At 42.0% G+C, this 24,439-nt stretch overlaps 2 protein-coding genes across 4 annotated transcripts; both read left to right on the top strand.

Annotated features, from left to right (window-relative positions):
• Positions 1-571: 571 nt before the first annotated feature.
• On the top strand, positions 572-11,044 carry pidd1 (p53-induced death domain protein 1). The gene is made up of 15 exons (XM_006789220.3): positions 572-1,551; positions 1,693-2,106; positions 2,217-2,369; positions 2,485-2,536; positions 2,653-2,854; positions 4,052-4,201; positions 4,313-4,486; positions 4,570-4,717; positions 4,803-4,938; positions 5,021-5,171; positions 5,311-5,434; positions 6,360-6,475; positions 8,356-8,463; positions 8,659-8,855; positions 9,800-11,044. The coding sequence occupies exons 1-15, from the start codon at positions 975-977 to the stop codon at positions 10,032-10,034; spliced, it is 2,937 nt and encodes a 978-aa protein (XP_006789283.2). The 5' UTR covers positions 572-974; the 3' UTR covers positions 10,035-11,044.
• Positions 11,045-11,262: 218 nt separating this feature from the next.
• slc25a22a (solute carrier family 25 member 22a) lies at positions 11,263-23,725 on the top strand. 3 transcript variants are annotated; one of them, XM_035907228.2, is made up of 12 exons: positions 11,263-11,508; positions 12,808-12,994; positions 17,581-17,758; positions 17,859-17,984; positions 18,110-18,165; positions 19,123-19,213; positions 19,830-19,884; positions 20,569-20,629; positions 20,821-20,965; positions 21,053-21,207; positions 21,293-21,368; positions 21,485-23,725. In XM_035907228.2, exons 3-12 carry the CDS (start codon positions 17,739-17,741, stop codon positions 21,636-21,638), a joined length of 939 nt encoding a protein of 312 aa, XP_035763121.1. In that variant the 5' UTR covers positions 11,263-11,508; positions 12,808-12,994; positions 17,581-17,738; the 3' UTR covers positions 21,639-23,725. The 3 variants fall into 3 exon arrangements, with proteins under 3 accessions (XP_035763121.1, XP_006789280.1, XP_006789281.1); XM_006789217.3 differs by lacking the exon at positions 12,808-12,994; XM_006789218.3 differs by lacking the exons at positions 11,263-11,508; positions 12,808-12,994 and adding an exon at positions 11,518-12,393.
• Positions 23,726-24,439: the final 714 nt, after the last annotated feature.

Below are 24,439 nucleotides of genomic sequence, written 5' to 3'. Positions count from 1 at the left end.
GCAGCCTCGCTTCTGTCAGTCTGCCCCAGGGCAGCTGTGGCTACAACTGTAGCTTGCCTCCACCAGTGTGTGAATGTGAATGTGAGAGTGAATGAATAATGGAATTGTAAAGCGCTTTGGGTGCCTTGAAAAGCGCTATATAAATCCAATCCATTATTATTATTACAGTCACTGGTAATTTTACTAAATTAAAAAAATAATTTTACAATTATTTCATTAATCGTATCATTACGTTCGCGTTTAAAATTGTTCACAGCATGAAACATCTGAAAATAGTGTTTATGGGTGGACATCATCACACTAACGCCTACAGCAATAAAATGATCTCAACAGCGCCGCCCGATGGCCAAAGGGGGACTAACATCACTGCACACGTTGCTAAAACGACGGTCCCGCCCTCTGCTGAAAATTTGGCGGCGCCACCATCAAGGCGCTCGTTGTGATACACAACAGCTACCGAAGGGGCGGGCTTCTAGAATTAAACGGAAAATGTCGATTTGACTCCTCCTATCTTCCGTCGCCAGATCTTGTGAACAAAACAAACGAACAACAGTGACGCAGAGCCCTCTTTTTAAAAAACAATCTGGTTTCCGGAAGTAGCGATAAAGAGTTAAGAAACCAGACTCCTTTGTTACACGTTAGTAATCTAATAACGTTGCGTTAAGTCGTAAACAGCTCTGGTTAATTAAAGCGAATACTAAGAGCTCCACCGTAGTGAGCGGATATTTTTTTAATTAGCATTTTTGTTCTTAATTATAGCTATGGCCATAACCAATAACGTTTAGCTTCGTAGTGGTTAGATTAAACTAATTCAGAACATGTGTCACACATAAACTGTTCGACCCTTCTCATGGCAGCCTCTTAGCTCCGTCTGGGTGTAATGACATGACCTGTACATAACAAATGTTAAGCGGGGAGAAAGTCTCAGGAAAGTACTGGGCGAGGGGCAAGTTAGCTAACAGACTGTGTGTTCAATGGACAGAGGCAGCGAAGACGACGCGCCTCCCGATGAAGATTGTGGATGCCATGCAGCCAGCACGGAAGACGGAGAGGTGGAGGTTACACCTGCATGCAGCCTTTCAGGTGGAGTTGCAGAAATTTTGGCCCACGGAATCTGGGGACTTTTGAATCAGGAACAGGAGAGGATGACTGGTCCCACTATGTTTGGAGAGCAGGGAGATGTTGTTGATCCCCCCTCTGTGTCTCCCATCAGCCTTATGGATACCTGTGCTCCCTCCATATCCACCCTTCCCTCCTGCTCATACTCCTCCAGCCGTCACGCCGACTTTTCCTCCTCATCTTCTTCTCCCTTGTCCTTGTCTCCACCCTTGCCTCCTTCCGTGGAGCTTTCAGCTGTGTTGACTGATACAAGATTGACCCTGGATGTGTACCGGGGAGGTGCAGCTGCATTGCCCCTCCTTTGGGAATCCATCCCGGAGCAGCTGAAGGGCCTTCAGTACCTGAGGCTGGGCTCTGAGGAAAAAGCAGGGCTGGATGGTGCACTGGATGTCCTGTCCCATCTGACAAAGCTACGATCACTGGCTATTCGGGGTACTTTTTTTGTTTCATTGCATTTTAGTTGTTACCTTTAGTTAAGTTAAACTATGTAATACTGTGTCATAGAATGATAATTCTTCTGTGATTCTCTGTCTTTTTCTTCTGCTCTAATTGCATTTTTCTTTCTAACTAAAGGACACTGTTTACACGACTCAAGAGGTGACCCCCTGCCTGGCCTCCTCACCACCTTACCAGCATCTGTTTCCTCACTTTCCCATCTGGTGCACCTGGATCTCTCCTTCAACCAGCTCTCCTGTTTGCCATCCTGTCTGCTTAGCCTTCCCATGTTGTCCTCGTTGCTCCTCTGTCACAACCACCTCTCGGCTTTGCCCTCTGATATAAGCCAGCTTTCCTCCCTCACCTACCTCTCCCTCCTGGGGAATGAGCTGGTGTCTCTCCCCCCGGGTCTGGGTCAACTGAAAGCACTACAGACTCTGGATGTGTCAAATAACCTCCTCCAGGAGCTACCTGACGAAATTGGTTCACTGGAGGAGCTTGTTAAGCTGGAATTGTCCCAGAACAAGCTAAAGCAGCTACCAGAGAGCATGGGTAAGGGCATAAGGGTGAGTGGGTGTGTCCAGTGAAAAATCACTTAATGTAAGATAAATTGGTCCCGGAGCAATTCAAAAAGAATAACATTCTCTTTTTTTGTTACACAGGCTCTCTCCTTTCACTCAGGGAACTTGTCATCTACAGCAATGACCTCCGTCTGATCCCACTCTGTCTGAACAAACTGCCTCTGCTTAAAATAGACGTCCGTGACAATCCCCTGGGACGACCTCCAACTCCTCCTCCTCTCTCTCCTACACCTGGTGAACAGAGAAAAACAGGAGCTTAAAATCGATTAGAGCTCAATGTATTTTGATCCTGAACATGCAGTGCTGAACTTTGTTTTTAGCATATTAACTGTGTATTTTTTCTCACCAGATGAAGCAGAAACAAAACTCCCAGAACTGCACATTGGGTTTAATCAGCACAGGTACAGTGTCACTCATAGCAGGCTCATATTTTCTCATTCTTTGAAATAATACCGTTAGTTAAATTGACACAAGCTATATTAAAAAAAAAAGGTTTGATGCTCCTTTTGCTCTTTAGTTTCTGCATTTCGTCTGCCGGGTGTCATGTGTTCCTCCCAGGGGGGGCTGAGCTGGTGTTCCCCCCAGGATGCATAGTGACAGCCACAAAACTGGCCTGGGCCGAGAAGAGGCCACAGCGAAAGTGGGTACAGCTGGAGGAGCATGAAATCCTTCTTAGTCGTCCGCTGGAACTTCGTCCTCATGGAGTCACATTTTTAAAGGTATTTTAAAGCGTATAGGAACACTCCATAACTATTTAGTTATCATGATTTGGTAGTTTGTGATTTGCGGCTGTGGAGAAACTAAACTTTACCTCTGTTTACATATTTGTTTAGAAGCTTAGTTATTTACGCACTCGGGTAAACATGACCAACCTAGTTCTTTTGTAATATTAGTTATACAGTCATCAGCCACTTTATTCGTTTCACCTTGTTAGTACCAGGTTTGACCACCTGCCTTAATTCTTCATGGCATACATTCAGCACAGTGTTATACATTTTGGTACAAATTGACACAATAGCATCACACAGTTGCTGCAGATTTGTTGGCTGCACATCAATGATTCGAATCTCCCGCTCCACCACATCCTAAAGATGCTCTACTGGATTTAGATCCGGTGATTGTGGAGGCCATTTGAGTATAGTGAGTTCTTTGTCATATCCAATAAACCCGTTGCTGGTAGCAGGAATCAGAAAATTGGTACACTGTGTTCATAAAGAGATTAGTCAGCAGTAACACTTATGTAGGCTGTGGTGTTCAAATGATGCTTACTTGGTAGTAAGTTGCCCAAAGTTGACCAAGAAAAGAATTCCCAAAAAACAAAAACTCATCAGACCAGGCAATGTTTTTCCAGTCTTCCACTGTCCAATTTTGGTGAGCTGGTACAAATTGTATTCTCAGTTTCCTGTTCTTAGCTGTGAGATGTGGCACCCGATGTGGTCTTCCACTGCTGCTAACCATCTGCTTCAAGGTTTAATGTGTTGTTCATTCAGAGATGCTCTTCTGCATACTTGATTGTAATAAGCAGATATTTGAATTACTGTTTCCTTCATATCAGCTCAAAGGAGTGTGGCCGTTCTCCTCTGGCCTCTGATATCAGTAAGGAATTGAGCAGGTGTACCTAATGAAGTGGCTGGTGAATGTATGTATCAAACGCTTTTCTGGTGCCAAAAAAAAGCTCTAGGTTTGAGGCTTCCTGGGCCATTTCTGTATGTTTGTTTGCACGTTAGGTTAGCAGGTGCCACAGGTGTGGATGTGAGATAGATAATGGGCTTAAAATGCACAAAATATAGCACTGTATGAATGTGTGAATGTGACTAGTAACTTGAGTGGTTTCCATTAAATATTTGCTATTTCCTATCTGTTTCTTTCTTGCACTTGCATGAGATAAATGCATCTCACCTCTAAAATGCTTACAGCCTGTGGAGGTATGTGTGCCATATCACCGGACAAAAAGAAAGGAGGTGGTGGTGCGGACGTTTGATGGACAGTCATGGAGTACTTTGCCCACTGAGCTAAGGAGAGGAAGCGAGAGCCATAGCAGTTGCCCTGGGGGACGTCCAGCCAGGGTAACCCATAAAACATGCTACTGCAAATGGATATTATTACAATTATTTTTTGTCTTGGACAAACAGTATTACTATATTAGTGGTGAAACTGGCTTCTTTTTGTACCTTTAGCTGGCATGCTGCTCAGTGAACCACTTTTCTTGGTTCATGGCCGTGTCTCGCCCAGTAAAGGACAGCTGCTCTGTCACACCAGCCGGAGGCTTACTGGTGTCAAGTGCTGATCCTGGAGTAAAGCTTCACTTTCCTCCGGATTCCACAGTGGAGACTCGCACCATCACTTTACAGGTCAGCTAGCAGCAGTACCTACACATGATTGATATCACTGTTCTTGTCTGGTCTGCAAGACTTTGGTGTTTCCTGATTTGCAGGTGTTGCAGGTGTCTATGTCAGATGTGCAGGCGCTGTGCGGTGATCCTCAGGCCAGAGTCAGCCCCCTACTTTGTCTCTCCCAGACTCCCAGCATGCATTTTCTACAGCCAATCAAAGTTCAGATTCCCCTGCCATCTGGTGTCACCGGTACATTAGGCCCTCCTGATGCTCACACATGTGTAATAACACATTACATTAGTGTGTATTAATGTTTTTCTCCCTTTCTTTGCAGGCCATACAGTTGATATGTCCTGTTTGCATCTGCTCCATGGAGATCCCACTGCCCAAACCTGGACTGACATCACAGCACAAGTCTCTCTCTATGTTACCCATTTGTATGCCATTTTCTACATTACGCATTTCTCCTGGTAAGGGTCAGCTCTATATCACCATAAAGCACTTTTGAAATGTAATTTACAGTGTAGGATTATAATGTGTGTACCACTACAGGTACTGGCTCTGGTATACTACACAGCACTGCGTCAGTGGGGTGGTCAGGAAGATCTACCAGAGGTTAAAACAGTTCAAAGTCCAGTTCCTGGTCCTCCAGAGGAAGACTGATCCTTCTCAGGTTCTGCTGCAGTGCTTACCTTCTAACAAGGTTTGTGGTGATTTTTTTTCCTGTGTTGTCACTGTGCATGGTGTCATAGCCTTAGTAGTGTATGACTTTGAACTGATCTGTTTCTGGTGTAAACTGCATGCTCAGGTGCTAAGCAATGGTTGTGGTGTTTCCTGCACAGGTAGAGAGCAGAATGCAGTCTTTGTCAGAACAATATGATGGACCCCAGCCTTCAGACCTGTGTGACCTGCTGGAAGGAGAGCAGTTCTTTGCTGGCTTTGAAAGAGGCTTAGAAATCAGCACAGGTATGAAGCCTTAGAGAAACTTGTTTGATTTGAGTTTTTATCAAATCTACTGTACTGATCACATGGTTGCCACTGCTTACACAGTGAGCTAAACTGGCAACCCTGATACAGATAAGTGGAATTAGATGGATGGATGGTGTTTTTACATCATTAGTGAACAGAGCAGACTATACCATTATGGCATTTTCTCCTCTGAACTGTATTGTCAGCCAGGGTAACCAATCCAAGGGAGAAATCCCGTCGTCCTTCAGCACGTGTGGGGTGAAGTTGTCAGATATAGGAATCACAACCAAGATTTACATAATATTTGCAGCACATTCATAGATAACCGTAATCAGATCAAAAAGCTTCATTTCTATGTTGCAATGGTTTCAGACTCAATATTTCATAGTTTGCTTTGGGTTTGATCCTCTGTTTCACCTTCTGTGTGCATTTATTCTTCTCCTCTGCTCCCGTACCTGCTTGTCACAGTGAAACAGACACATAGGAGCAAAGAACTGGAGAAGAGGAACAGTTAAAACATGGCTCAAAATAACACAACCTATTTTGTTGCTGTAAAAAATTTTTACGACCACAGCGCTAAACTTTTTTAAATGTTTTGTTTGTGATGACATTTTCATTGACTTAAAGGTTACTTTTTCCCAGGAATACAATGTCGCTGTGTTTTGGAAATCGCGATTTGAAAATTAACTACTAGATTTGCACACGATAAACAGAACAAAGGTCATTTTAAAGGAGAATCAATTATCTTTTTGGACAAAAATTAAATATGTGTTTAAACCTATACAGATGATTCTTTTAAGGATTTAATCAATGCCAGGAGAAGGACTTTAGCTTGTTTGTCTTTTCTTCCGAGGTCTTATGATGTGCGGTTGTGTAATGATTGCTTTTTGTCTCACACTGATATTTCCCTGTTTTTTTCCAGATAGACCAGACTGTGTGGGGGGAAGACTCTGTTTCGAGTTTTACTCCAGCCTGAAGAATCTGAAGGAAGTGTATATCTGTTCAGCACAGGGTCAGAAGGGACCAGTGAGGGGGCAGGTAAGTCATAGACCCCCACCCCCCCACCACCACGCACACACTGTCTGCTTTATATTTAACTAGGAAAGCACATTTTTTAAACTCACAGGTTTGCATGCAAATATAGTATATAAGAAAAAAACAGACTTTTCACAGTATAAACGAGCTTGAAGGTGCCATCATGCACTTTATCCTTTAACAAGCTTGTGCAGCAATTTCTACATGATGGGACTAGATGTGACCTACACTATTTTACAGGTTAAAACAATTCTATAATATTTACTGCTGTGATTTTTGTGATCCTGTCTTAGTGGTGTTGATTCAGTCCTGTGGTTTATTTTTTATGGTATTTTAGCTCATCATTTTCCTGTATGCTACATATATTGGAGCTGGAAAAAATATTAGTTGCACCTTTCAAAACACTGCAGGTCCAGTCCTGGTAGCTCAGAACTGAATCAAAACTTGTGGTCAAGAGTTTCAGTCTATAGCAAAAGCTGAACACTTACTGTGAGGTATGCATTTTTAAGATAGCACAACATTGCATACATACACCCCACATACCTTTAAATCTGTTGGTTTAAAAAAATGTGTGGAAGCACATGGGAATTGATATAATTTCTCTATGAATGGCCTCAGAAGACCCCACTCTGTTAAAAGTAGACAGCTGAGTGACCTTACCTTTGGGGAGACGAAGGTAAAGTAAATACTAAAAAGATACACATTCTCTTGAGGCATATATCATCTTCTCAGTACTTCTCAGATGTCCCATGGCTTAGTTCAGAGATAATAAATCTCTTTTCACATGTTTTCTTTAGAGCAACATGAAGCCAAAGATAGCAAGAAAGTAGTTATCCTCAAATGTGTGTGGGAGGTGAGGTGTGCCTGATTTGCTTCACTGATATCTATCTGTGTGTCCTTTGTGCCAGGTACCTATTTGGGTGGACCTATAAATTCAAATTTTAAGCCTGACAGCTGAGATTTGTCAGAAGACTACACTTTCTTTAAAAATGGTTCTTTTACAGCTTGTACCTTCCTAGGATACCTAAAACAGTTGATTGAAAACTAATGAAATTCTCTGTTGCAATTACTCACCATTAGAATATTACATATTGCTGGTCTCTTTCCCATTATTTCCTAATGGATGTAGTGCAGTTGTTATGGAAAGGGGAATAAAAAGGAAAAAATCTTCTGTTTTAGTTCCTTCTAGTAAACTCACTGGTGCTTCCTGTGTGCTTGTATATGTCTGGATAATGTCTGTTATGAGTAAGATATCCAAGGAGAAGACTTGTGCTCCTCGCATGGTGAATAAGAGAACATTTTAACAGAGGCATCTATGTGGAGAACTGGTTTATTGACAAAGATCTGTCCTCATCAGTTTTACTCTGTGGAGCTCACATGGGAATGCTATAGTACCCTACTTAATCTTTACTGGCAACCCAATGAACATCAGTCTGGAACTGCAAACGTGTTAGACAGAGAATTACACACTTCACCCACTTCACAATGATAATAAAGAATCGCATCAGTTTCGGCGTGGCAATAAAGAAACTCTTCCTCTCTGCCCTGCGGTGTGCTTGCTCCATTATTTGAGGGCAATTTTGGTTTAACTCAATAAACCGTGGACCCTGTGCTATCAATTTAAAGGAATTGTTATTCTAAACTGTAATCCAGCCTGTTTTTCCAAGGAACCACAGAGCGACCAACAACATAAAACTGTTCTCAGGGGCTGATATATAATACTTCTTGCGCAATGGAGTTTGGGTCTAAAGGAGATTAATTCCTAATAAATGTTCTTGTTGATTATAATGAATCACATTTAAAAAGGTAAATGTGCTTTATGTGTTTTATGGTTAAACAGGTTTTGGACAACACTGATAATATGCTGTGCACCTCTGTTACAGGTGTCCTTTTATAGAGGGGAGATTCCCAGCAACCTGCCAGAGGAAGTAGCCAGAAAGAGGAAAGGACTCGACAGCCAGTGGCTTACAACTTTACCTCTAAGACTTCCTGTCAGTTGAAGAGATGGATCCTATTTTATTCTTATCTTAAAAGATGTTATTGCACGTAAAATGTTGTCTATATACATTATTATTAGTTTCTAAACTAGACTCTTGTTAGTACAGAAAAACGTTTTCTAAGCATTATTTCTGAGGAGGCTTTCTCCCTATGCTCTAAAGGGACCACTTTCTTTATTGTTCTTGTAGGCTTTAACCTCAGAGAACACTTTCATCATGGAGGAGGTCGAGTATCCTCCTCTGAACCTGGGTGACCCTGAGAGTGGCTACCTGACAGAAGCCAACCTGCTGTCCATCTCTCTTCAGATAGCACAAGACTGGCGTGTTATTGGCCTCAATCTGGGCTTGAGCTACCAAGAACTGGAACGCATCCAGTACAAGAACAGGTAGGACTGAACAATCATGTTCACTTAGAATTACTGAAGTGAACAAGCCTTTTACATGAAACACATTTTCAATTCTAATAGAACACTCAACGGAAGAGAGTGACGTGTAGTAGATTCGTCTACAAATAACAAAAACACTCAAACATATCTCTTGCCATTGTGACCAAATAGCTCAAAACTTTTCTCCAGAAGACATTTGGCTTTTCCACGTGGAAGCTGCAAATTTCAGTCGAGCTTGAACGTGTTGATTTTAAAGCAGTAAGAAGTGTGTGTGACAACATTACCCTATCTATCTATCTATCTATCTATCTATCTATCTATCTATCTATCTATCTATCTATCTATCTATCTATCTATCTATCTATCTATCTATCTATCTATCTATGAATAATTTGGTAATGGGTGCCATATAAAAAATAAATATGTCAAACTAAGCCATTTACATTTTTAGCCAAGAGAGAGGTAAAAAAAAGAAAAGGAGAAAAGTACATTTGTTGAGTGAGAGATCACACATCATGGCACAGTCAAAGCTTTGCCAGGAACAAGATGGCGTGAGATGTATGTAACAGGAGGAAAATTCCTGCAATGGGAGAGACATGCTAGTGAATTTTGATTGTTTTAATCTGCACTGCCATCACGAAGCCATCTGGGACACTGCAGGAGATTACACACAGGCTGATACTCATCTGGCCCTCCCCCTTCTCCTCGTGTTCAGAAACCCTCTATTGATTCATCCTGGAGGTGGAAGAAAAATGCATTATGTATATGTATGTGTGTGTGTGTGTCTGTGTTTTTGCATTTGTGTGTAGGATTTTAATGTAAGAATGTATTCACATTTTAATACTAATGTGCATTAGATATAACAGGTATAACAGTAGGAGATTACAGAGTTTACTGTGGGATTTGAACATATATTTCAGTGGTGTGTTTTCCTTCGCTACCAGGGACAATCTGGGTGCCTTGGTCCTGGACATGCTGTTTCACTGGGCTCGGGCGCAGAAGAACGAAGCACCCGGGGCAGTATCTCGGCTGGTGGCTGCTATGATCGAGAGCGGCAGGAGAGACCTGGCCGAAGAGATCGAGGACATTGTCAACATAGGAAAGAGAAAGTACACAGAGTCTTTGAGGAGAGTAGGTCTGGAAGCAGAGAGCTCCTCTATGGGTGAAAAACAGCAGTAGATGAGCCCATGCTGGACACAGATGGCTGACTTACACTTGAGTGACCTGCTTGTTTACCGTGGGCCTCCACTATCTTGTTCTGCTGTCATCAACTGCAGAAGTGCACAATCATGATAACCGGCTATGTGCTGGTGGCACCTTTCATAAGCTCAACAGAGGAACAGGTGAAATGGATTTACTGTGCAATGGCCTATACCTTGTTTTTAACAAACTGACCCCCCAAGTATCTAAGCATCTAAAGCAGGGATGTTTAACTCATTGTACATGATGGACATGTACAATCGACTTTGATCTTCATTTAAGTCATTTAATTATTTAATTTATTTTATTTAATGAATCTATTACCTTGGTGTAAAATGAAGGAACATGTGTTAGGAATAGTAGGAAGAGATGCTCAAAACGTAATAAAATGCAGTTAAAAGTCATAATTTTATGACCTCCTTAACATTTTCCAAAGCTGTCCAGCGGGTTGGATTGGAGTCTTTGCTGGGTAGATTTTGCCCCCTAGGCCTTATGTTTGACAGTCCTGAACAAAATCATCTTAAACATTTGACTCCATATCTCAAATCTTTAACTTTTTATATATTTGTTTTCTTTAGCACTTTATAAATGTGTCTCATTCATTAAAAAAAAACCCCATCTCATTATTTCAAACCATAATTTCACTATAATTTTGAAAGAGCATTTCATGTTTTTGATTCAGAATCAAATTATAACAACAAACTATAATTATTTTTTAAATATAACAATGACTGGATCTATTAATGTTGTTTTTTAATTTCTGGTACCTGTTCAGACAGCAAACAGCTCTGAGACCCATGAGAGCATGTTACAGGACTGCACTAAAACTGCAAACATAAGCCATTTTTACAGCTGATTACATTTCCTCCTTGTGTGCCTTTGGTCACTGAGTAATCAGTTTAGCTGCAGCACAATCTCAGTATGATATGAGGACGTCAGATCTTTGTAATGTATGAATGTACACTTTTTTAATATGTCTTATAAGTAAAACTGGGATATAATTTTTTGTACTTGTCAGCTGTTTTTCTTTCTTTGGTCGTGACTCACTCCTTTATTGCTGCACGCTCAGCCCCAATATTTCAGCTCCTGCCATTTTTTTTTCTATTTCGGTATTCAAGGTCACTGTGATGTGATGAAGCGTCACCATGACGCCGACTCCCATCCCCCATTGCTACAACTTTACCTCCTGCACTTCCACTACACGCCACTAGAGGCCCCCATTTTTAAAAAATCCTCTTTTCTGTTTTTTTCCTATTTCACTCCATCGCTTTCCCTCCCTCCCTCCCTCCCTCCCTGCCTTCACTCCCACCTCCTCTACCTCCCTCCACCGGACTGAACCGCTAGTAACGCCGGTAGGTAAGCCACTGTGGAAGCTGAAGATACAGAGAGTAAAGGCTTTGATTTCATACCGCAGCACCACCGAGGAGACAGCGGAAGCGGCTCTGTGTGTCTGGTACGTACATAACGGGATGCAGGCAAAGCCTTGCGCTTCTCACCGTCTGGTATCTGACTCACAAAATGTGCCTGTTTGCCTAGAGCCGTTGAAATCTCACCTGGGAATAGGGTAAAAGGCGGCACGTTGAGCTTTAATGTGTAAAACGACACAGGAGAGATGGGGTATTAGCTTGCTTGAATGGTAGTTTGTCGCGTATTCATGGTCAGCAAATAATTTTCCGTTATGTGGTAAACCGAGGATTTTGGTTTTTTTTTTTTGTTATCCTGTGCTGGTTTTAAAGATGTGTAGTTCATAGCCGAGCCTATTACAGACTAACGTTAACGTGTCTGGCCCACCGTTATGAAACAGCGGAATAACCGTTACACCGGTGGTCGGTAATATGCCTTCTCATATGTGGCCCACAAACCGCGCACACAGGTGCAACCGGGGTACGTGCAGTGCTGCAGACAAATGATGGGGTTTGTTTAAATTTTAATGCCTTCAGCGCAAATATTAGCTTCTTTGATATTTGGTTATTACGGTTAGAAACGGGTCAGAGTCCGTCTTCTGCCGGCTTCTCCTCCATAGTGACGGTGTTATCATGTGGGCTGGGATTGTAGTAGTGAACCCATTTAAACCCACCTACCCTTTTTTTAACTGGCAGAGAAAAGTAAAAGCTGCTCCTCTTTGACTCTGACAAGGCACACGTTGCATCTGGTTAAACGCTAACTTAGGACCACTTCTAGAAAGATCCAGCATTTTTAAGAATTTGCAAAATTAGGTAATGGCATTATTGCTGAAAAGGATACATAACGGAGGCCATTCCCATGGTACCCACTCACTTTACTGTGACTCCTCGCTCTTCCATCTGGAGCCCCAAACTCCCTTCAGTGCACACATAAGGTAACATTTAGCTGCTGAGTGTGCTGACATGTACATGAAAAACCAGCACGTTTTTCAGATGAACAGCGTTTATAGTGGAGAAGTAGTCCAAATAAAGCATCTGTACTGCTTGAAATAATTCATGAGGTGAGCCACTCTTGAGTATAGGGTGTCATCCTGTGCTTTCCTCTGGATCTATCACACCTGTGTGACTGTGATACTCATGACTTGGCATTTCATTCATTCAGAAAACAGCCTTCCCTGAAAGTACGCTAAAATGTCTAGGCAAGGACCGATAAATATCACTAATGTATGTGCACCGAATGGAGAATGAAGTGTAGTGGTACTGATGGTGGGGGACAGTACTGTAAATTGTAAGCAGATACTTTAAAGCTGAATCTGAACCAACAATAGTATGATTATTCCTTTATCGAGGCTGTAGGAAAGGTGAGATGTAACTGAACTGAAGAGACGGGAGAGAAAAGCCCCGTGTGACTGGAAACTGGGCCACGAGGGAGACGGTTGGTGCCAGAGGAGGGACTAAACAACACCATTCGTTTGCACAGAAGCGGGTATTTTTTGCAGCCTGAAACCTGTGGACTCTGGTTCCCATCTCCAGCAGGTGTTTCCAACAATGCATGCTCTGTGTGTCTGTTTTAATGGCCGCAAAGAGCACTGCCACTGGCAGAGATGCTTTGTGCCAAGATCACAACTCCTACCCCTCCTTTTTGTAAATGGAGATTGCGAGAGAGCTTTCATAAGTAGGCATTAGATTTATAATCCCGATGCAGTAGGGAAGAGCGAGTAGCAATCAGATTTATCTGTGACACCACAAATTTCATCCCTTGTTTCTGCACTGTGGTCCAAAAATAGCCAAAATACAAGCAGCTGATGCTTCATGGTGAAAACAGTAGATGTTGCTTTTAGTGTAGTAAGGAAATTTAAACTCAGTCATCAAATATGCTCTAATATCTATATAGAAGTCAGCCGAATAATAATATGTTGAAGCAGCTTTGCAGTAAACTTAACTGAATTCATAAATTAAAAATGAGGAATATCTTGTCCCTGGAAGAAACTGGACAGATTGAGTTTATATTAGGCGTGACCTCTGTGCTCTTGCAGCTCAGAAAAGTACTCGACATCTGATAGAGAATTGCAGAAATCCCCTTGTCCCCTTCCTCTCTCCTTGGATGCCTCAGAGTGTGCATCTGATTCATCAGATCATTTCTTGTGAGACAGATGGATCGGTAACAACAGCCTGCGCTGAGCTAATGACGATGGCCTGTTTGACTTTCGTGCGTTTCTGTCTTTTCATCCAACCATAGTCACGTTAGCTGAGGACTTACTACCACTGCACTTTGTCATTGTTGCTGCTTACTTCCTTTTATGCTTCCCCAAACTCATTGCTGCTCAGTCAGCAAGACCTCTATCCTGCTGCCACTTGGGAGAGGAGAAGTAGCCCAGGCTCTGTGGCAGATGAGGGAATTATACTTGTAGCTGATTTAAATGATAGGAATATCATTTGCATTCTACTTATCTGACATTACTAATGTCACTTGCATAATGATCCAATGTCTTTTCTGTGCTTGCTGCATTATTATTTGAAATATTTGTATTAGATTTAAAAAAAAGGCTTCAGTATGGCACACCTTTGTTAGGATTACGTGGATGGAAGCACTAAATTTCACACATATTTCTTAGGTAGGTTGTTCCCATGTTCTTGTTTCTCTATGGCAGCATTTTTTGTGCCGTTCCTGAAATGAGAATAGGGGTCAGAAACGCAACTGTTATCTGTCTCAGTCTGAGCCTTGACTCTCTTCGAGGCTGTTAATCAGAAACGTTTAGCAGGTGGTTTTATGGGGCTGGCTTAAGTTGTTCAGCTCAAGGTTCTGCTTGAGTTGCATAATCATGTATTGTTTACTTATGAGTGCTTATCAGTTTCAGTAGTCCAAACTCAAAATATGACCTCAGTGTGAACACTCTCTGTGTGAGTGTGTGTGTGTGTGTCTGCGTCAGAGAGATGCTTCGAGTCTTTTACTTGGCTGATTGGATTAAGTTTTCACTTTTGTCTAATTTTTTGCTTTTAAGTTGTTTTCCAGAAGTAATTCACCTCCTTGATCGATAAATCAACATCTTGCCTGCCTGTAAAAGATTTTGTTGGCCACCAAAGAGGAAACCCTGGATTGTAAATGTCTTTTGTTTTTTTAAGTGGGGTTTCATTTACTCAAGCTTAAAATGTAGTTTTGTTTTTCAAATGGCAAATGTTGGAAAATGTTGCTGTGAAGTAAGGTAACACAGACGCTTTGCTTGAACTGTATGTGGATTAAAAGTACTTGTGTGCACAGTGAGCATGAAAAATCCCTGGTTATGTGAACTACAAATGAAGCACCGCTTTGTTATTTTCCTCTTATGCTGTGCAAAGAACTTAGCGGATGAGCAGTGTCTCTTGCTGTGGACACTGCACACTGGTCCTAGTTGTTTCCACACAGACTCCAATTGTCATGACAAGACAGCGCAGCCACGCTATGGCTAGGGGTCAGATAGATCCTGGAGCAGACATAGCTGTGGCGTGTGGCTGAAGTGAAGTCGACAAAAAAAGCTGCAGACAGTGTAGAGAAGGAGGAAGATGTCAGTTTTGTGGCTTTCATTTAATATTCAGTCCTGTTACTAACCAAATGTATAGCCACTTTTAAATTCAGCTTATATCCCCACTGCTGGCCATGGCCTTAATATGCCTATGTTCGCGAGGAAGTCAGCAAGAGCAAAACAAAAGGAGCATGCAGCACAGTGGAAATGTGGGCGCAGTGTCGCTGCTCGGCGAGAAAACAGTTAAAGGAAGATGAGCGATGGAGGTGGGTTGTGAAGTTGCCTGTGTTTGGCTCCAAGGAGCAGTGAGGAGAACGCCCAGGCAACAGACACCAGAGACAGCTCGCTGACCTGCTCTAAACCAATCCCCCCCTTTCTTCCCTCTTCCACCTCTGGAGCAGCTAGCAGGGGCCTCAAGTCCACATCCAAACTAAACACACCAGACTGCAGCTGCATTCATGTCCTCTGTAAACCGAAACATCACCTCGTGCTGCGAAATGTCTCTGAAAGCGGATCCGAGGAATTAGTGATATTGGTGTTGTGCAACTGTAAGCATTTGTACTTCACTAAGAAGCCCACAAGTCAGCAAAGATCTGAGACGGAAAAGCTGCGTTTGAGAGTCGTGACTCGTGACTGAGGGAAGTGATGGGGGAGGGTTGGTGAGAGGGAGAGGGAGAGAGCAGGAGAGGGAGAGAAGGCAGCAGAGTGCACATGTAGAAGCAGGTTGTGATTGGTGGATGAAGGGGGAGGAGAGAATGAAAGGGGAAATGGAAAGCATCCTTTTAAACCGAAGGCATTCTGTACCAAAAATAGGGCGCATCTTATCCACTGCAGACATATTTTATCTAGGTTTTTTTTTTTTCATAATTACTGTTTTAGCCTGCAGAGGGTTGAGCTTCCTCTATAGCACCTCAGGTTGACAATGAAAGCATGAAAAGCATGAAAAGGCATGAAAACATCAGCATTCAAGGACACACATGCTGCACAGATGTTTAGCAGTTAGTAATCAGTCTGCATTAATGGCTAAAGCTCTCTCAAATCTACATTTACATTTATGGGATTAGTCTTGCTTTTTCATAACATGTTGATAATTTTAAGTATTAATGGCACACATTGATTTATTGTCTTTCATCATGTAAAACTAAACACATTTAAGTTTGTCAACAGGACCTTCTTATGGCAATATAGCTATCAAAGTTGAGGAGACATTTTATCAAACCTCCACTTTTACCAAAGACCTACATTGCTGTGCTAAAGTCTCGAGCCACCCCTCAGGAAATTGGAAATAGATGCAATGATTTGTGCAGCACAAATGGAAATACAGTATATTAGGCAAAAACAATTCTAATGAGCCCGAAGGACAATATTTGAGACAAGCAAATCTATTCTTTAATGTAACCTGAACTCAGTCAAGCTTTCTCGTAATGTATTTAAGTAGACTTCAGGAATAGTTCTCCAGGCTTCCTGAAGGACATTCAGAGCTCTTCTTTGGATGTTGGCTGCTTTTGTTACAATCTCAGTTAAAATGATCCCACACTGCTACGATAATGTTGAAGTCCAGACTCTGGGGAGGCCAGTTAATGACTGATAGTGGTTCATTGTGTGTTTTCGACCCAGTTGTGCTTTTACTCCATTGTGATGCTAATTGTGTTCGATCAAAATCTGTCAGTATTTTTCTGTATTAATAATTGTATAATTACCCAACACCACTGGCTGAAATGCAGTTCCGAACTATGGCAGAGCCTCCACCATGTTTTATAGATGACTCCCTGCTCCAACTCTCTCCTAACTTCCTCCGTACATTTTGATGGTGATTTGAACAAAAACTGTAAATATGGATTCCTCACACCATAAGACCTGTTGCTACTAATTTTCAGTCCAGCTCTTGAGTCATTTTGTCATGTTCACCCTGTTTTCCTTCCTTAAGAAGGCCTTGTTAACAGCCACCAGTCCACTGACACCATTTCTCATGAGGCTTCAGTGATGCTTTGATAGATCAGCTGAGGGATGCATGCCACATGTCCTCTGTCAGGTCTTTGCTGGATTTTTTTCTAGTTCTTAAGGACATACCTTTTAGATACTGTTCATCTGCTGCAGATAGCTTTTTTTTCAGGCCTGCATCTTCTTCTTTCTTTCCCCACTTGAGATGTGCTTTTTTAAAAAGTGTATCTGGGTTAGAGTGGAAATATTTATGCTCGTCTGTGAACTGTGGGATATACAGAGCATAATGAAGTATCCACAGAAACTAGGACTGTAGAGTGTCACCGCCCATCTTTCACCAAAGCTTAAAAACCCATTTTTTGGTATATTGTCTTTCCATTGCAGGCATTTACATAATTTTCATCTCACTTTTGAAAGCACTAAACAATCAGAATAACCTTAATAGGGAGGTTTGCAAAACCTATGGCTGATTTTTAGTTTCAATGCATTTAATATAAGTTACTTTGAGCAGAAGCATGCATATATATTTATACTTGTTGCCGTAACTTGCTACCAAAGCAAGTCCATGTTGTAATATTTGTAGAGGTGACATTGCTTCATGGTAACCTTTGAAATGTTTCTCATTCGGGCGACTTCATGACAGTGCTAGATGTGAACAGATCCTTTTCTGTTTCTTTACAGATATCCCCTAGCTTGACCTGACAACAGCTGGAACAACTCAAGTGGACAGAAGATAGTCCCGCTACATAATCCCACCCGGACAGCCGAACACTACTCTTAACAACTAACCAGCCAGTTAGCAGACGCATTAAACTTTGACCAGTCAGGGCTTCAGATAAATGGCTGACAAGCAGATCAGGTAAGGTTACAGAGGTTTGGAGCTGTGGCTTTGTTTTTAATCTAGTGACATGACATTTGATATTTTTGTCTTTGTGTTTATGGTTGTTACCTTCATCCAGTTTGCCTGCCAAATTGATCAATGGGGGGATCGCTGGCCTAATCGGAGTGACCTGTGTGTTTCCCATTGACCTGGCCAAGACTCGGCTCCAAAACCAGCAAAATGGATCTCGCCTTTACACCAGCATGTATGACTTTCTTTTCTTTTTCCAGCTTTAATCCACAGTAGCCTTATGTAGAGTCACTCAGCCTCACTCAGTCACTCAGGCAGCTCTTCATCTGACATACCACAACTGTTGTGCTTGTGTTACAGGTCAGATTGCCTTATTAAGACCATTCGGTCAGAGGGATATTTTGGGATGTACAGAGGTAACGTGAAGATTTTTGACTTTGTATGTGATTAATGTGTAAACTCATTTAAATATAAGGTAATCATTTTTCTAACCTGTGTAGGCTTGTGTGCTTGAAGCACCTCCTGTTATGCGCGTATCAAGTCTGTTTGGTGTTCACTTAAACAATGTTTTAATAGTTGATGCTTTTTAGTGTAGTTGGCAGGGACATGGATATCTGCACAGAGCACAGAGCCTCACATTCACCCTCTGATGATGAAATTTATGTCACTCAGACCTAAGTGTATCTTTGCATTCTGCAGATGTGGAAAGTCTAACATGAGATAACATGGGGAGTGGTGGTTTTTCATGTGTCTTTTTTAAGACACAGTTTTAAGAAACATAGATTTCCCTTTATTAGTTTTTACGTAGAAAATATAATAGTGTTTTTTTAGTGCTCCAAGAATATAAATCCCATGTGGCAAAATAAGAACGACACAACAACCAATGACAGTCACACACATGAGTGAATAACAGTCACTCTTACAAAGGACAAAGGGAAACTGAGGCTATAGATACACACATGAGGTAATCAGGGAAGTGGAAACACTAGGGTAACAAGAAACGGATAAAACTAATTAAGACAATAACAAAGGAAGTCAAACCTACAACAAGGCACAAGAGGAAATAACTAAGAAGGGAATCACCTGACAGAGATAAAGACTTAAAAAGTTACAGGAGGATGCTGGGGACGCTAGACTAAACAAGATCAAAATATAAACACTTTTAAATACCAGTGGAAACCAGGTTACAGTAGTAACATGTACTAAAGGCTAAACATACAGCCATTACAATAATCAAGAAAAACCTGGTACACAAAGTTAAACAACAACAAAACTCACAAACTGTAGAGAAAAAAGAGAGTACTTAAATACTTATTTTTTTCTTCTTCTTCTTTGTGTCTTACTTTCCTTCTCTTCTATTTTTATCCTCTCAGGAGCTGCCGTGAACTTAACGCTAGTCACACCGGAGAAAGCCATCAAATTGGCTGCAAACGACTTCTTCAGGCATCACTTCTCCAAGGATGGGTGAGAAATGAAAGTGCTGACAGGCAGATTGACACTTGCCCACTCCTCTAATTCCCACTGTAATTAACTGGCGTGTTTACTAGCATATAACCTGACATGTTAGCTGTCTTTAGTGTCACCAAGGCTCCAGCTAATCCCCCATTTTCTGTCATCTTCTCAGAGGCACCGAGCACTTCACACTGGCTTGTTAACTGTTTGGTTTCTAAATACAGAATTACATGTACGTGTGAAATATAATTGGCACACAGTGGAATCACATTACATACGCCAAAAACCGATCGCTGTGCGCTGCTGAATAAAAAGTACCTGTTATCCACCATGAGCACTGTCTGTGCAGACAACCCTGGAGCTCTCTGGGGCATCCGTCTCCATCGCTATGGAGACAAACATGTAGGCTGATGAATGATTGACTTGTCTGGCCCACCTGCTCGCCTTGTGAATTATTAATCTGCCCTTGTGCTTGACATGTTGATATGGAAGACAACGATTAGCATCACCAGCACTAGTGGTTACAACTCCTTTTTCGAGGACTGTGGAAATGAAGTTGTCTGGCTCTCACACTGTCAGTCTAGTGTCTGCTTTAATCTGATCGCGCTTTTACCTTTTGCTTCTCCAGAAAGATTACTCTGTTCAAAGAGATGTTGGCCGGTTGCGGTGCAGGTACATGCCAGGTGAGTGAGTGAGGCGCTTCTTTAATTGCATCCTCCTGTTCTCCATCTGGAACACCCAGCTTTAACACTGCCAGTGTCAGATCACATCCAAACTACTGGACCTCATTTGTCTCTGCCTACAGCTGGAATTAACCACAGCCACCTTTAAATGAGAAGTGGTAGTCATAAAACATACTTGGGAGTTTCTCACTGCAGATAGTGTTATCTGTGATCTGAATGTGACCTGTAATATTCCTTTTTAGTGAATGATTTCTAATCACTGAGATGCTGTCCCGTTAGCAGGCTATACTCTGGCAGCTAGACGTGAGTGATCAGATAAGACTCTGTGAGAGTGCTCAGCCATGTGCGCTGAGTGAGTGAGTCAGAAGGAAATGCCTGTTGTCAATGAGGCCAAAGGCTTCAAGCCCGAAGAATGTGATTAGATTAAGTGTAGCAGACCTTGGATTAAGATTGCAGCTGAGAACATGACCATCTCACCCTTAATCCAGTTAACTAGTTACTACTGTGTGGATTAGAGAGGAAAACAAGAGTTGGCATTTAACTAATGGATGAAATTAGATTTACACTGCACTTGTTTTGTTCCCCCCTCCACTCTCTGTATTAATCAGTCATTTCAGATTAATTTGTTCACAGTCTGTATATGTTGACAGTTCATGTGAAACCTTTATTTTGCTCTAATTGTAGGTTATTGTCACAACTCCTATGGAGATGTTGAAAATTCAGCTCCAAGATGCTGGGCGGATTGGTAAGAGGAGATCTAATCTAGCAAATACTGCGTTGTTTGTGACATTGTGTAGTAACAGTGGCCTCATGTGGTCACGTCAGAGATGACAACAGTCTTTTTTTCTGTTACAAATCCAAAATGTTTGTTCATGTATACCTGCTCTTAGCATCGAGTGCTTGAACTTTTCTTTTAATGTTCCCTGCAATTTGTAGCTGCTCAAAGGAAGCTGATGCCAGAGACAGTGGCACCAGGTACCGTGGAGACGAAATCCCCGACAGCCATGCAGATAACCAGACAGTTACTGAAGGAAAAGGGCATTGCTGGGCTGTATAAAGGCCTTGGTGCCACGCTGCTCAGGTAAAACAGATTTGGCAACTGTACTTTTGTAGTTTTAGTGAATTTCTCAGAACTTACTGTCGTGGTTTTATTTCTCTGATTTTATAGGGATGTTCCATTCTCTATTATCTATTTCCCCCTTTTCGCCAACTTGAATAACTTTGGAAAAAGAGGCGCAGAGGGCCCTGCTCCTTTCTATGTTTCGTTTATATCAGGCTGCGTTGCGGGAAGCACGGCAGCTGTGGCTGTAAACCCCGTTGATGGTGAGCAGTGGCACTGAGAACACTGTTTCCGCAGTCTTTGCACTGATGTTTGATGTTATACTCACCTGAACTCACTGTGTTGCAGTTATAAAGACTAGACTGCAGTCGCTGACCCGAGGAAACACAGAAGACACGTACGCTGGAGTGACTGACTGCATCAGGTGACCTAATTATGCTTTTACAGCACGTGCAAAGTGCTATGTACAGTCAGCCGCCATGTCTGCCGGTGCTGGATGTGTTTTTGGGTTAATCCAATGTTTTCCTGTTTGTTCCCCAGGAAAATTATGCGTAACGAGGGTCCATCAGCCTTCCTGAAGGGAGCCTACTGTCGAGCCTTGGTTATCGCTCCTCTGTTTGGCATTGCCCAGGTGGTCTACTTCCTGGGCGTGGGTGAATTTATCCTCAGCTTCTTGCCTAAAAAAGACAAATAAGGAGCACCTCCTTTCTGCCTTTCCCTCCCATAATGCATTACACCAACTTCGCGAAGATTCATCCCATACCGAGAGAAGTTTGTGATGGGTCCGAGCGTGACCACTAGTACAGATTGTTTTCAATTTTTTGTGTTGAATGTGTTCAAATCATTCAGGAGGGAGCCTTAGTTTGCCAAGCTGCCTATGGCGGCACAAAAACAAATCCAGTTGGCAGGTTTAGCCAGCTCTCTGGAAATAAAGCCACAAATATCAGCTTGTTTTAAGTTTTAAAAAGAATATCGCTTTATAATTACAACATTGTACTTATCTTTTTGAATATGATTGTTAACATTTTAAAGCAGATGTACTGCCCTCGGTTGCTGCAGTTCTGCCACCCTACAGTACCAAATTTTAGTCTTTAAGTGACAGATGAAATCTTACCAGTTGGTTTGAAACTATAAATTATAAATGATGATGATCAGATTAAAAATAAATGCACATTCCTTACTTACAAGTAGAAGAATATTAGTCCTGTAAAACAAAAAAAAACAAATCAAAAACACAACCTTCCCTTAACCTTATGTCTTAAAAGGTAACACACAACGAGTTACAGTAACACAGGCCTCTGTTTCAGACAAAGACCGAGGCAACGTGTTGATGTGATACCAGCACAATCGCTATGATCTTTCCATAAGAGCCACATCCCTTCCTGTAAGTGGTTGTAATGAACCCAGCCATTCAGCTCTGAGCACACTTTGATTGCCATGGCTTTTTAAGTAGATCAGGTTCCATCTGATGCGTTGCACTACCACAATGGTTCAACTGTTGCCCCCCCTCCACTACGACTATAGCTTTGTTTCGTGGATGCACACTGGACTGAAGCACCAGTGTGAGAATCGGTGCTCAACTACAAACTACATGCGTAAACTTTGTTTGAACTTTGACGGAATCACAAAACAGCTGCGCCCTCACGCCTTTTTATGGGTCAAGCGCATCGCACTCCTGCCCACACCCCAATCACTGATGTCACAGCGGGGGTTTAGTTAGCCTTTGTCAGGCGACCGAAAACACCTGCTGTGACATCACTGATTGGATTGCGACCTAAAGTGCTGCTTGCTGCACTTTAGGTCACGTGATGCACGGTGGATTCAGACGGACAGCATAGCTGTGAACACTAAATGAGCTGAAAGTAATTCTAATGGAAAGCTAACAATCGGTCAGAACTCACCTCCTGAGATTTATGAATACAGTCATCCATTGTGGAGCCAGTAAGTCCAGAGCATTTCATCCTCACATCAGATGCAGACCAAATTATTTTTGTTTACAGATGAGTTCATATTCAGTTTGAATTCTTTATCCAAACTTGAATTCAATGGCAGGACCCAAAGAGCTAAAAATCCTTTGGATATCAGAAAATCACACCAATGCGTTCTCAGTGCACTCGATGATTTTGTTTTTAACCAAACATCTGTTTATTTGCTTTAGAGGGTTTTGTTTGCTTTAAGCTGCGAGGGAAAGCAGCCCTGTTGTATCTTGTTTATGCATCATGACACTGAAGCGCTGCCATTGGTTTATCTCACCGGAGATCAAGGTGACTTTGAAGTGTATTATTCCAATCACATTCCCTCCTTGCTCCCACCGTTCAAGCAGCTCGTCAACTGCACTGTTGCACTGTAGATACACGATGCAACTTTTCAGTGTATTTAATTTGTGGGAGTGAGCTTTATTTATCGATATTCCTTTCTGTGGGCAGTATAGCACTATGTATTTGTGTGTTGTTTTTCTTTTCCTGTGTCAAAGTGTCCACCTTAACTATATTGTAAACATGCAGATGATATGAACTTGACGTTTTAGGATTTATTGTTTGTTTTGTAAATGATGGCTTTTTTGCACACCTACCTCTCCAGCTCCCCTGTCAATTCATGTTGTGGTGATTTTTATGTTTTATGATGATGTGGACATATCGAATGAAGGAATATTAACGCCGGACACATCATATGAACTTAAATGCAACATTTTAATGAGATTTTTTTCTTAAATGTTTGCAGTGGGGAACACTAGTGTAGTTTTTTTCTTTTTTCTTTTTTTTTTGGGGGGGGGGGGGGGGGGGGAGGCCTTTCTGCCTACTGTTATTGTTTAAGTGTGGGTCAGCCTGTTTCATCAACTAGGACCAAATGAAGCATCGGCGATAGAGGGAAGTGTCTTTCGTTTTAAGTTAACGACTCGCAGAAATGCTTAAAGAGTTCTAAAAATTAAATGTGAAAGCCGACAGAGACCTGCTGGCATCGGACGGTAAAGAAAATCTGTCTGTTTTGAATGGTGCTTCTTTCATGAGGTGGCTGCAATATGACAGTGGCTGCACTAACGACCAAGGCCACACTGACTGAATCACTACGAGCTAATCTCAGCGTTATCAATGTCTTAACTGAAAGCCATAGGTCAGTGAGGGACATCATCTGGCACCTCCAGCCATGTTGGCAGATAATAAGATGGCCCGTCTGCTCATGTGAGCTTGGCTTCATAAAGTACCGCTGTAATTTTTCTTTTTTTTTTCTTTTCCACATTCCAAGTTCATTTCGTATTTGCTGTTATTGTCATCATGTCATCAATGCCTACGTTTGTCTCGTCCAGATTTCCTTTAAAAGCCCACCCCTCCCTCGTTGTTCTCGGATTGTTCCCATCTGTTTTTTTGCCCAAACTTTGAACTCACTGCGCAAGCCAATTTTCTTTAACCCTGCTGTGAATTTAAACTGACCTTGTGCATTAGGTTTTTTGTGTGTATGTGCGTGCGTGTCTGACGGTGTAGTGGTGTAGTTGATGTG

This window comes from Neolamprologus brichardi, chromosome 7 (genome assembly GCF_056152115.1).
Source record: "Neolamprologus brichardi isolate AB-2024 chromosome 7, ASM5615211v1, whole genome shotgun sequence".
In the NCBI taxonomy this organism is placed as follows: Eukaryota; Metazoa; Chordata; class Actinopteri; order Cichliformes; family Cichlidae; genus Neolamprologus; species Neolamprologus brichardi.
This window is presented reverse-complemented; position numbering and strand designations above follow the sequence as displayed.